The sequence below is a fragment of the Periophthalmus magnuspinnatus genome, chromosome 22 (assembly GCF_009829125.3).
Source record: "Periophthalmus magnuspinnatus isolate fPerMag1 chromosome 22, fPerMag1.2.pri, whole genome shotgun sequence".
NCBI classification, from domain to species: Eukaryota; Metazoa; Chordata; class Actinopteri; order Gobiiformes; family Gobiidae; genus Periophthalmus; species Periophthalmus magnuspinnatus.
In genome coordinates this window covers 3,706,603-3,720,735 of record NC_047147.1, presented here as the reverse complement: position 1 = coordinate 3,720,735, position 14,133 = coordinate 3,706,603, and the positions used below count along the sequence as shown (strand labels likewise).

The window sequence follows — 14,133 nt, the reverse complement described above, 5'->3', positions numbered from 1 at the left end:
AGTGTCTGCTCTTAAAGAAACACACACTTCACTGGTGCCTCCAGTTTATTTATAAACTCCATCCCTTCATTAGTTTGTTTATGGAGTTTATGATGTTCACTGAGGCTTAAAGCAAAATTATAATTTGTAAATGTGTTTACTCAGGAGATACTTCAAACATCATGAAGATGTAAAATACCATAGTACCATATTACTGCCCATAATGCACTGATCTCTGTTATAATGTAGTTTCCTCATCACAAACAAACCCGGAGTTGTGTTTTGTTTCATTCACACATGTTTAACACACAAACCCTGCAGATTTAGGCTGAGTTCTTCTCTCAAACTGAAAACACTCTGTTCCACCTTGTGATGTCATCATGTGGTGATACAGGAAGTGCTCCACTGTGTTTTTAAACTCCATACACCTTCACTAGAATCATTTTGTTGATTTCAGTCCTGGAATTGCCAATCTCTAATGAACTAAACGTAAAAGGAGCTGTTCAAACTACCACTTCATGACATCACAAGGTGGAACAGAGCATTTTGAGCTTTGGAAATGTAGACAGACTAATAATAAAGTGTTACTCAAACATGTGTGAATGAAACAAAGCACAACTCCAGGTCTGTTTTTGAGGAGGTAACAGGATTAGAACATGGATTAAAGCTCCAAGAGTCAATTTTCTGTAATATAGGACCTTCCCAACAAGATGATTATTAAGAAAAGTTATTTCTTAATATTTACTTAAAGAAGTTGTAATATGTAACCAAGGCTTCAAGGCTCAAAGCTCTTTACATCAAGGAACCACTCACACATTCACACACACACATTCATACACCAGTGCACACAGACACTGGGGGTGAGGAGGGTTAAGTGTCTTGCCCAAGGACACAACGACAGCATTCATCTGTGAGAGCTAGAATCACACCACCAACCTACGGGCCAATGAAGTTTATGTCGAGAGTGGGATTCGAACGGCCAACCTTCTGATCCGTACACTTGCATAGTTAATTATTGTATTATGTTGTACTAAAAAAAACAAGGCTCCTCACGACTCCTCAAGGACACTTCATGTGATATTTTGAAGTAAACCTGGTATTTGTTTGAATGTGGTTTAAATACGGGCTCAATATTCATAATGCTACAGTAGTGAATATTTTAAAAGTGCACTATGTAACTTTCATCCTTGTTTCTATAGCGATGTCATTTGCTCAGAATGATCCACAGTAAGACATATGTATCACCATGGAGACAAGCAGGTCAGGCATTTGGACAGTAAAGTAGTTTTGCAAGTTAAGCCATAAGGAAAATATCATCTCCACGGAGACTCTACACTAGAAAAGTTACCAAGTGCACCTTTAATATATTTACTACATAACGAGGATTTATAGACTGCATAAAGAAGAGGACTATAAAACCAACAAATAAAAACCCCAGGATCATGTAGAGCGGGTTAATATGAACATTTAAGACCAAAATGACAAGTCTGACAGCAGCAGTTACAGAGAGAGGGGACACAATTTTTCAATAAAAAGTGAACTGGAGCCAGAGTTGAAGGAGCCAGGAGTGCGCCCATGATCACTTTCTGTTTGGAACGCGACAGCTAACAGGTTAGCTATGGAGGATTACAATTAGTGTGAGACATTAGCACATGACATCATTCGACTGCTACAATAACTCAGTAATTTTTCAATACTTTGTAAAAAAGTTCTTTCAAATTTCCCAAATCCTCCTCCCCACCTCTTCACACTAGAACTGTCAAAACTATCAAAAATCAGATAGTATTGATATTAAAACTAGAATTGAAACTAGATACTCATTTGAGCAGGTATCGATACTAAAAAAATGTAAATGGGATCTTTTCTGAACCGTTTCATCAGCACCAGTGTGAGAGCACATGGACTCAGGACACGCCCGGGGGGCTCACCGGAGGAGCTGGAGGAAGTGTCTGGGGTGAGAAAATCTGAAAGTCCCATAAGAGGAAAAAATGGATGGATGGATTTTATTTTGTGTTGAAAATTTGAATATTGTCTCAAAAACAGCTTTTAAAATGGTCATTTGGGGCAAAATTAGCATCAAGCATCGAGTCTGTTCTTCAGTATAAAGATTGAGAAGTTACGTTAGTATCATGAAAACACTACTTCATATAATCACCCAACATACTACAACGACAACGACCATGGCTACTACTAATACTACTACTAATAAAATAATAATAATTTGTTTAATATTCTGTCAAACTTCTCTCTTCCTCCTCTCCTCCTCCTGTCTCTCCTCCTCCTCTCCTCTTCCTGTCTTTCCACTCCTGTCTCTCCTCTGCTCTTCCTGTCTCTCCTCTCCTCCTATCTCTCCTCTTCCTCTCCTCTTCCTGTCTCTCCTCCTCCTGTCTCTCCTCTTCCTCTCCTCCTCCTATCTCCCCTTCTCCTGTCTCTCCTCTCCTCTCCTCCTCCTGTCTCTCCTCTTCCTCTCCTCCTGTCTCCCCTCCTCCTGTCTCCCCTCCTCCTGTCTCTCCTCTTCCTCTCCTCCTCCTGTCTCTCCTCTCCTCCTATCTCTCCTCCTCTTTTCCTCCTCCTGTCTCTCCTCTTCCTCTCTTCCTCCTGTCTCTCCTCTCCTCCTCTCTCTCCTCCTCTTTTCCTCCTCCTGTCTCTCCTCTTCCTCTCTTCCTCCTGTCTCTCCTCCTGCTGTCTCTCCTCTCCTCCTGTCTCTCCTCTTCCACCTCCTCTCCTCCTATCTCTCCTCTCCTCCTGCCTCTCCTCCTCTTCCTGTCTCTCCTCCTCCTTTCCTCCTCTTCCTCTCCTCCGCCTGTCTCTCCTCTCTTCCTGTCTCTCCTCCTCCACCTCTCCTCCTCCTATCTCTCCTCATGCCTTTACCCCTCCTCTTCCTCTCCTCCTCCCATCTCTCCTCCTGTCTTTCCTCCTCCTCTCCTCCTCCTATCTCTCCTCCCCCTGTCTCTCCTCCTCCTGTCTTTCCTCCTCCTGTCTCTCCTCTTCCTCTCCTCCTCCTTCCTCCTCCTGTCTCTCCTCTCTCTTCTTCCACATTTCAGACCATCATAAAGTAGTATACTACAACTACTACTAATAATAATAATAATACTAATATTTCTTTACTATTCTGTCAAACTAGAATCTCCCTCAAGTTTGTAAACAAATGTACTGAAACATGCAAAGCCCTGTTCTTGTTTTGTCCGTCTAGGCTCCCGTACGTTTAAGGCTGAGGACGTGAGCTGTGATAATGTCAATCTGTGCAGTAACTTCAGGTAAAGACACGTGGGACTGGTACAGTTCACTTCCATCATAAACATGGCTCACTTTCTGTAGTAAACACAGACCGGCCTCAAGTTCTGCCCACATAGCTCCTCCCCTTTTCCTCACAGAGACCGGTCTCTGCCCACGTAGCCCCTCCCCTTTTCTCTCTTTCCAAAAAATGACACAAAAATAATAGAATCTCATCGTCTTGTTTCTGCTGTAACTGAATTGAATCTATTTTAAAATTAACGTGAACCACGAAAAAGACTTCATTCAGTGAACAAAATCCTCTGCACGATCTCCTCCTGTTTCCTCCTCTCTCCTCCTCCTTTCCTCTTTCACATTTCAGACCATCATAAAACTACTTCTTCAAACTAAATCAAACTAATTTAACACAATTTTGTAAACACATGGATTTGAAAATGTAGAATCCAGTGCACGTTCTCTCTCTCCTCTCCTCTCTACTCCTCCTGTCTCTCCTCCTCTCCTCCTCGTCTCCTCCTCCCTGCCACATTCGTTCATCTTGTCTTACCTCTTTTCTTCCTCAAACCTTGGTGTAAAATCAGATCCAAACAGTGTGTTCTCAGTGCTGCCCTCTCCAGATCCATCCACAGCTCTGGCACTACAGCTGCTGTCGCCACGGAAACTCAGCCGTGTCATGTGACCGAAGGACGATGTCGCTCTCTCGTCCTCTCCCCTCTCTCTCCCTCTCCCCTCTCTCCCTCTACTCTCGCTCATCCTCTCATCTCTCTCGCCTTCTGCTATCTCCTCTCTCTCCTCCTTTGCCCAGCTTTCCCCTCTATCCATCTCTGTACTCTCGCTCCTCTTGTATCTGCTCCACTCCTCCTCTTCTTGCTCATCCTCTCCTTTCTCTCCTCTTATCTTTTACCCCATTCTCCAGTCTATCCATCTCTGTACTCTCGCTTCTCCTATATCTGCTCCTCTCTTCTTCCTCCTCCTCCTCTCTCTTGCCTTCTGCTATGTCTCTTCTCACTCGTCCTCTCCACTCTCTCTCCTCATCCATTCCCCCGCTTTCCCCCTCTCTCTCCTTGTATCCTTTACCCCGCTTTATCCTTTCCCTCTCTCCTCTCCCTCCCCCTCTCTCCTCTTATCCTTTACTCCACTCTCCCTTCTCTCTCCTCTCCCTCCTCTTCTCTCTCTCTCTTCGTATCCTTTACCCCCCTCTCCTCTTATCCTTTATCCTCTTTTCCCCTTTCTCTCTCCTCTCTCCCCTCTCATCATTTACCCCACTCTCCCCTCTACTCTCTCTCTTCTCTTATTCTTTACTCCACTCTCCCCTCTCTCTCTCCTTTCCCTCCTCTTCTCTCTTTCTCTCTTCATATCCTTAACCCCACTCCCCCCCTCTCTCCTCTCCTCTTATGCTTTATCCTGTTTTCCCTTTCTCTTTCCCCTCTCATCCTTTACCCCACTCTCCCCTCTCCTCTCTCCTCTTATCCTTTATCCCACTCTCCCCTTTTTTCTCTCTCCCCCCTCTCTCCTCTTATCCTGTATCCCACTCTCCCCTTTCTCGCTCCTCTCTCTCCTCTTATCCTTTACCCCACTCTCCCCTTTTTCTTTCTCCTCTCTCTCCAATCTCTCTTCTCTTATCCTTTATCCCACTCTCCCCTTTCTCTCTCCTCTTATCCTTTACCCCACTCTCCCCTTTCTCTTTCCTCTCATCCTTTACCCCACTCTCCCCTCTCTCTCCTCTTATCCTTTACCCTGTTCTCCCCTCTCTCTCTTGTCTCCCTCCTCCTCTCTCTCTCTGCTCTCCCTTCTATCCATCACTAGAGATGGACCAATCCGATCCTGGTATCGAATATCTCCACAATCCTGAAAAATTAGCTGGACCAGATATCGGCATCCAAATATCGGTTGTTTCGATATCCTGGTTGTAAATATAATCTGATGTAACAAGTCTATTCACAGGTCGTACTCGTCCCAGAAAGTCTCATAATATTTGTTCTTTTCTTTCTAGTTGTTCTGTCGTTACTCAAGAGATAAAAACAGTTCCATAAAAACAAACACAGCTCCATAAACACATTTAACTCTGTCTGATTTTATTTTTTATTAAATTAAATAAATCCACTTTTTGTCTGTCTATGATGTCTCTTGATTCTTAAAGCCAGATTATTTATGTACTGGTGCATCCCTGTCCATCACTCCTCTTCCTCTCTCCTCCTCCTCCCCCTCTTTCCTTCTCTTCCTCCTCTCTCCTCTCTCCATCATTAAAAGGCCTGAGCTGCACCAAACAAATGATAGAATGAAGCAATAATCTGCCAAAGTCTCTTATTCAACTCTCTGCAGCATCACAACAAAAATATACAAAATCTCCCCCAAATCTGTGTGGAGTTTGTGTGTTCTCCCTGTGTCTGTGTGGAGTTTGTGTGTTCTCCCTGTGTCTGTGTGGAGTTTGTGTGTTCTCCCTGTGTCTGTGTGGAGTTTGTGTGTTCTCCCTGTGTCTGTGTGGAGTTTGTGTGTTCTCCCTGTGTCTGTGTGTGTTTCCTCTGGTTTTCCCCATCAATCAAAACATGCACAGCAAGTTAAATCCTCCAGCTGAGGTCCTGACCAAGACTAGATCCAAGTCTAAACCAGGACTAAACCAGAACTAAACCAGGTCTAAACCAGGACTGAACCAAGTCTAAACCAGGTCTAAACCAGGTCTAAACCAGATCTAAACCAGAACTAACCCAGGACTAAACCAGGACTGAACAGGGCTAAACCAGGACTGAACCAGGTCTAAACCAGAACAAAACCAGGTCTAAACCAGGTCTAAACCAGAACTAACCCAGGACTAAACCAGGACTGAACCAGGTCTAAACCAGATCTAAACTAGGATTAAACCAGATCTAAACTAGGATTAAACCAGGTATAAACCAGGTCTAAACCTGGTGTAAACCAGGACTAAACCAGGTCTAAACCAGGTCTAAACCAGGACTAAACCAGGACTAAACCAGAACTAAAACAGGTGTAAACCAGGTCTAAACCAGGTGTAAACCAGGACTAAACCAAGTCTAAACCAGGACTAAGCCAGGTCTAAACCAGGTCTAAACCAGGTCTAAATCAAGTCTAAATCAAGACTAAACCACGTCTTAACCAGGGCTAAACCAGGACTAAATCAGAACTAAACCAGGTCAGAACCAGGATCCTCCAGCAAAGGTCCTGACCAAGACCAGCTCACGTTCTGGATGAGGGTCCCCTGCTCTTGACACGTTGCCTCAGTAGCAGCAATGGGTCAAAATGGGTCAAATGCAAAGGATTCCCCCTTTGCATTTGATGTGGTCCATGTGTTTATCAGTTTATCAGCTCATATTTCACTCTCAAATGTAAAAACCCCTCGTTTAAAATACAAACTCTGAACTCAACCTGAATTGGAAAAGAAACGGCCAAACTGCTCCAAACCTCCGTCAGAAAAGAGAACTCCCTCTCTCTTCTTATCCTTTACCCCCATTCTCCCCCCCTCCCTCTTGCTCGTCCTCTCCTCTTGCTCCCCTCTCTCTCCTCACTCTCGTTCTCTCCTCTTCTATAAATGCATTTACATATCACGCCTATTACCTTGAGCTAGTTACATAACTCTACAAAGACATAAATAATCAGTTTTTCACAGAAGCACACAAGGAGCAGGGGGGGAGAAGGGAGCAGGATGAGGAGGAGGGAGCAGGGGGGGGCAGGTAGGGGAGGAGGGAGAGGAGGGACCAGGAGGGGAGGAGGGAGCAGGGGGGAGCAGGAGGGAGCAGGAGGGAGCAGGAGCGACCAGGTCGAGGAGGAGGGAGCAGGAGGGGGGAGCAGGAGGGACCAGGAGGGAGAGGAGGGAGCAGGGGGGAGCAGGAGGGACCAGGTCGAGGAGGAGGGAGCAGGAGGGGGGAGCAAGAGGGAGCAGGAAGGGGAGGAGGGAGAGGAGGGACCAGGAGGGGGAGGAGGGAGCAGGAGGGACCAGGTTGAGGAGGAGGGAGCAGGAGGGGGGAGCAGGGGGGAGCAGGGGGGAGCAGGAGGGAGCAGGAGGGAGCAAGAGGGGGATGAGGGACAAGGAGGGACCAGGAGGGGGAGGAGGGAGCAGGAGGGAGCAGAAGGGGGAGGAGGGAGCAGGAAGAAGCAGGAGGGGGAGGAAGGAGCAGGAGGGAGATGAAAATGGTGTCTTTAAAGGCACTGTACCAGATTTTTACTGAACTAGTCCACTTTAAACAGTTTGCAGTGGTCCAAAGTTACTCCTCACTGACCTTATGCATTCTGACCATCCTATTTATTCACCACGATGAGTTTATAAGCACTTTTCACAACCCGACCAGACCAGAGCGGAGTTCTACACATTTATACTAACAACCACTAGCATGCTAACCACACACTTGACAATTGATAGCGTTGCTCAGCACCCGCTCCCTGTTAAACCAGCGGTATGGACGGGAAGGGGCGTTACCTTCAACAGCCTCACTCCAGATTGGCTCTTTGGTTGCTATGATACCCGCGGTTGGAACTCCAAATTGTCCCCTATAACTGCTCTAGCCTTGATGAGCTTCATTTGACTGGAGCCGTGCGTTGTGGATGACGTCACATTCACTTAGTCCACTTCTTTGTACAGTTGTGGTCAAGACAAGTTTTGCTCTACTACATGGGGGAAAAATTGGGTAAAGGACCTTTAAATAATCCAGCTAAATAAACATCCACAGTCTGCTGCCATGTCTTTGCTCAGACTAAAAATAAAACTCAAACATGAAGCTAGCATCACATCTGCTCTGGCTGCAGTGAACCAGCCTCATACACAGAGCACCTCGTTACAGCGCCTCCTGCCTGCGAGTGAAACTGAAGTGGAAAAATGTCCCAAAATGGACGGCGGGTTCATGGCAGTATACAGAGAAGAGGAACTGGTTTAAGATTAGAGCTGTAGTGTGCGCTGTGTATTTTAAAGAACATGACAAGCGTAAATATGTTTGAGATGAGCAAAAGTGGGGAAGGTGACTTTTTAAGATATAAAATTACACGACTTATACTACCAGTCAAAAGTTTGAACCATAGACTGTATATATAAATAGACATAGCTAACCTGCTAGCCGCCGCATTCCAAATAGGAAGTGATCATGGGCGCTACCAGCTCCAGCGACTCTGGCTGGAGTTTACTTTACTTTACATTTAAAAGCTGTGTCCCCTCTCTCTGTAACTGCTTCTGTCAGACTTGTCGTTTTTATTTCACTATTGTGTTCGTAAATCAATATATGAACATTAATAACGCCCAAATCAGCCGCCTTTTTTCTCAGAGGTTGCTCCTGCTAGTGTTAGATTTGATTTCATTAGGTTTGATTGACAGTGTTGCTAAGCGCTCGCTCCCTCCTAAACCAGTGGTGTGGACGGGAATTGTGGCATTATTGGTTGCTACTGTTGCTCCGGATTGGCTCTTTGGTTGCTATGATACTTGTAAATGAAACTCGGCTTGAAATTGGTCGCTATAACTCTAGCCTCGATGAGCTTCATTTGACGAGCTGAACACTGTGGGTGATGTCACTCGTACATAGTCCACTTCTTTATACAGACTATATCTGTATGTGTCAGATATGTCATATAGCCATTGTCAACAATAAAAAACATATTAAGGAACATTCATTGGTTGCTATGGTGAAATGTAACGATGAAGAGTCTATCAGTTCTGCAGTTTTGAACAGAAAGTCAGTGAACCCATTTCTATTATTAGGCCATTTTGGATCAATATCACGATTTATAATGAAGAAAATGTAAAGTAATGATCTAAATATGTGACAGTTTAAATAAACACCAGAAACAGAGCAAAATGTCTCACAATAAACAAATGCTATGACTTTATATTCTTCCATAAGCTTTTGTCTATCACAGATATAAGTTCCTCCCTGTAGCGCCTCAAGTTTCTGTTGTTTCGCTCTTGGACAAAACTCTGAGTGAGACACGGTGGCAGAATGAGGTTAAACCCCCCCCCCCCTCCATCATCATCATCATCATTGCCATGGAGACGGAGAGCAGTTTGGATCTTCTCTGAAATATTTACACAGGTTTGAGAGCGCAACCCAACAACAAGCCAAAGGGGAGGTTCATTTGTTCAGTTAGATCCACTCAAACTGTCAAGAAGAGAGAGACGAGAGGGACCAGAGCAGGAGATGTGGAAAAAATGTGAAAAATAGAAATTTAAATGTCCTGTATTACACAAAACCTGACTCTTGTGAAATTTAAGCCATGTTATAACACTGTTCCCTCCTCAAAAACAGACCCGGAGTTGTGTTTTGTTTCATTCACACATTTTTGAGTAACACTTTATTATTAGTCTGTCTACATCTCCAAAGCTCAAAATGCTCTGTTCCACCTTGTGATGTCATGAAGTGGTAGTTTTAAAGTTTGAACAGCTCCTTTTACCTTTAGTTCAGTAGAGATTGGAAATTCCAGAGCTAAAATCAACAAAAATGATTCTAGTGAAGGTGTGTGGAGTTTAAAAACACAGTGGAGCACTTCCTGTATCACCACATGATGACATCACAAGGTGGAACAAAGTGTTTTCTGTTTGGGAGAAGAACTCGACCTAATTATGCAGGGTTTGTGTGTTAAACATGTGCGAATGAAACAAAACACAACTCCAGGTCTGTTTGTGATGAGGAAACCCGCTCTACATGATCCTGGTATTTTTATTTCGCTATTGTGTCCGTAAACCAAGATATAAACATTAACGTTAGCAACAGGTTTGATTGACAGCGGTGCTAAGTGCCTGCTCCCTCCTAAACCAGTGGTGCGGGCAGGAATGTGGCGTTATCTTCAACAACCTCGCTCCAGATTGGCTCTTTGGTTGCTATGATACCCGTAGTTGAAACTCAGCTACTGCTAACCTCGATAAGCTTCATTTGGAGCTGAACGCTGTGGGTGACATCACACTCGCTTAGTCCAACTCTTTATACAGACTACGCACAGTACAAATCTATCTTAAAATAACAGGACAGTTTGAATAATATATTTTCTATTTTTGTGGGTCAGAAATAGCCTGAGTGTCTAAAACATTCCCAGAAGTCGACTGTCAAATCCATTTCACTAAAAGTCAGTGAACACGGCACAGTGATGCATTCAGGGAGCACAGGAACAAGCACTTTCACGGGCTCCAAAACATCTATCTCCACTCATGAGAAAAGCACACAGGGAGAGGCGGGTTTGAAGGTAAAAATAGCAGTAAAAGTGCGAAAAGTTTGAGTTTAAAGGAACTGAACACGAAATCTACTTCTCTGTGACTGAACTGTGCATGAGGCTGTGTCCGAATGATAAAAGCTCTGATAAAAGTTGTTTTGTGTCATAAATACTGATCAGATTGGACTGGCACAAGTCTTTATGGACCTAGAATAATCAGACAAGTTTATGCTGAACTGGATCGCACATAAATGGACTGGATTACTACATATTTTTATCCGAGATGTGGAAATGATCACTTTTTTAACATCTAAAGCTAAGGTAAGTGGCTAACTCTACACCAGCGCTCACGGCTAATGTTAGCAGGAGTGACCACGAGGAAAGAAGGCGCCTGATTTGTTTGTTATTAATGTTCATATCTACATCTGATATCTGATTCACAGACACAATAGTGAAATAAAAACCCCAGGATCATGTAGAGCGGGTTAATACGAACATTTAAAACCAAAATGACGAGTCTGACAGCAGCAGTTACAGAGAGAGGGGACACAGTTTTTCAATGTAAAGTGAATTGGAGCCAGAGTCAATGGAGCCAGAAGCATGCCCATGATCACTTCCTGTTTGCAATGTGGCGGCTAGCAGGTTAGCTATGTACATTTATATATATAGTCTATGGTATAGGGTGTTTGAGTTTCTTCTGAAAAGCGCTCTGTAAAATTTGTATTATAAAGCACTGATGGTTTGGTAAAAGCACAAACAGCAACACTTTCTCTTTGGCTGGTTCGTCCTCTCCGCTCTCGTCTTTAATACTGTTTTATATTCAGCCCATACATTGTCTGTCTGTCCGCAACTCAGGGCCAAAATCACAATGAGTTAAACCAATTAAACATACTGCACCAGAGAAGATTAGAGGCCACTGAAGTTTTTATTCTTTACATGGGGATGTGTGACCTGTCAGTCAAATAACACACGCTTAAGCCACAGTCTGTATAAAGAAGAGGACTAAGTGAGTGTGACGTCACCCACAGCGTTCAGCTCCAGTCAAAACTCATCGAGGCTAGAGCAGTTATAGGGGACAATTTGGAGCCAAGTTACATATCTGGAATTATGACCACGAGTATCATAGCAACCAAAGAGCCAATCTGGAGAGACTGTTGAAGGTAACGTCCCTTCCCGCCTGCACCGCTGGTTCAGCAGGGAGCAGGTGCTTAGCAACGCAGTCAATCAAACCTGCTAACACTCGCAGGAGCGACCTTTGGGAAAGAAGGCATCTGATTCGTCTGTTATTAATGTTCATATCTTGATTTACAGACATAATAGTGAAATAAAAACCCCAGGATCATGTAGAGTGGGTTAATACGAACATTTAAGACTAAAATGACGAGTCTGACAGCAGCAGTTACAGAGAGAGGGGACACAGTTTTTCAATGTAAAGTGAATTGGAGCCAGACTTCATGGAGTGATGATCACTTCCTATTTGGAACGTGGCAGCTAGCAGGTTAGCTATATCCATTTATATATACAATCTATAGCTTAAACATTTGAAAACAGAGCATTTTGGTTGATTCTGGTCTGAGGCTTGAGTGAAATTTCTGTTTCCACCTATCCCCTGTCTTCGCCCACATCCCTTTATTCACTTGAGATACAAATATTCTAGGTAGCCATTTTAACAACAAAAACAAGCAGTGGTGGAAGAAGTATTCAGTTTTGTTACTTAAGTAAAAGCACAGACACCGGAGCAAAAAAATACTCAAGTAGTGTTAGCAACAGGTTTGATTGACAGTGTTGCCAAGTGCCCGCTCCCTCCTTACCTTCAACAGCCTCACTCCAGATTGGCTCTTTGGTTGCTATGATACTTGAGGTCGGAATTCCTTTTTTTCTTGTATCATAAACCCAAGATCGACTTATACTCAAGGCAATTTAACACAAAAATATTCAAAGTATTGGCGGTAGACATTTGCAATAAACATGCACATTGATCCCAGACCATTTCAAGTGACTGAATTCAAATAAATGACCAGCCCTATGATCCCTGACCGGTCCCTCTGTTCTGGACCATCACTGTAGCCTGTCGCTGTTACACAAAACCCATCAAACAGAAGCAGATTAATATTGATCCAAAAATAATTTGAAGTTGAAGTGTTTGGAACATGGGCCCTCGCAGAGCTGTAACTGTGTCACTTCAAATATTTATTACAGCAATTACATCAGATCATATCAGGCTATGATGCTACGCTAGCTCATTTTAGCTTTGCCCCATGCAGCTTTAACGCAGTGTGTAGCTATTTCTGATGACTTTGTAAGCCAAGATCTCTCTATCGACTCAGAGGTGTACTGCGTAACTTTTCTGCTCAAGGGTCTGCGCCACCTGCTTGTTTCCATAGAGATGTTATTTCATAGCCAGTAATGTTTCATAGTATGGCATTAAACGTAGCTATATAACCTGTTTTTTATTGCTCAAAAATGGCTCGAAAAAACAGCGGGTTCGCCTTTCCACAGATCAGAACTATAACGTGGTCAGGTGGTGCCACTGCTCGTCTCCATGAAGACAGATGTGTTAAATGTTATACTGCGGGACATTTCAATTACATCTCCATGGAGGCAAGCATGGAGATGCAATTGTAAATTAAAATAATAATACATTCATTCTTCCTCTCCTGTACTGGTCAAACCAAATCCAAAATGTAACAATGTATCAACTCCAATGCTGAGTGTTTTGCCAAAGGACACAAAGGCAGTTGGAATCAATCTACCAACAACACTACACAGCTGGTCAATTAAAGCACTTCCTACATTTAAATCTGCTCTATTGTGCCTTTGTGTCTATAGTTATAATCTGTGACACTGTGGATCATTATGTTATAATTTACACATTTTAAATCACAATATTCATCTATAATGACTTAATAAAAGAAACAATTCCACTGACTTCCGTGTTAGAAAACTGTGGTGTTCAGTGGGAGCTGACGTCACCATAAACGTCATCACAACAAATGCTGTCGGCGCCCCCTATGGACAGCTGCAAATCACACTAGAGCAGCACTTTTTTTTACATTTCTACCAAAATGACAACACGACGCTGCCGAATCCTACGAGTATCAGCGATTAAGAAAATAAAACTGGAGAAGGAAGTGTATACGTCACAGTGGCATGTACCCGTGGAGGTTAAACAAGGGTAGATCTACAAAATGGCGTCTTGAAAGTAGTGAATTAAAGATCAAACATGAATCACTCCAAATACAACTTCAGAGGCTCAATGAGAAGAAACGACTAGAACATGGTTAAAGATCTGAACAGAACAGTTTGAACAGGGTGGATTTAACAAATGAGAAATAACAAAAGAGAAACGCAAATGAAACACTGCAGAGATGCTAATGGGAAAATAAAAACAGGACAAAGCTTTGGGGACAAACCAAGAGGACAGAGGTTTGAGCTTGAGGAGACTATGTGGATACAGGAAATCAGCAGCAGCAGTAGTAGTCATAGTAGTAGTAGTAGTATTCTCAGTACTTACACAGTGTGCGTTAGCTCCTGGGGTCTCTCGGCCTGCTCTGGAAACACAGGGTGGGGGGGCTCTCCTATCGGCACACAGCCCAGAGACTTACTGATCGCATGGCTCAGCTTTTTGGCTGGAGATTTCTGCAACAAACCACCACAAATATAAAGATGTTTCGAAAGCTAGCATGAAGTTAGCACTGCAGTAAATGATTAAATGTGCCAAACGCCACTTTACTAAGACTAAATGGGGGACTTCTTACGCAGAGAAAGGCTAAAGGTCATGAGGTC

At 43.6% G+C, this 14,133-nt stretch overlaps 1 protein-coding gene across 1 annotated transcript in view; it reads right to left on the bottom strand.

The window, feature by feature from the left end:
• The window catches only part of dtnbb (dystrobrevin, beta b), a 61,336-nt gene that overhangs the window by 36,121 nt on the left and 11,082 nt on the right, over positions 1–14,133 (bottom strand). The window contains exon 9 of the mRNA XM_055231252.1: positions 13,862–13,986. Within this exon, the coding sequence (XP_055087227.1) occupies positions 13,862–13,986 (125 nt within the window). The remainder of the gene's footprint in view (positions 1–13,861; positions 13,987–14,133) is intronic.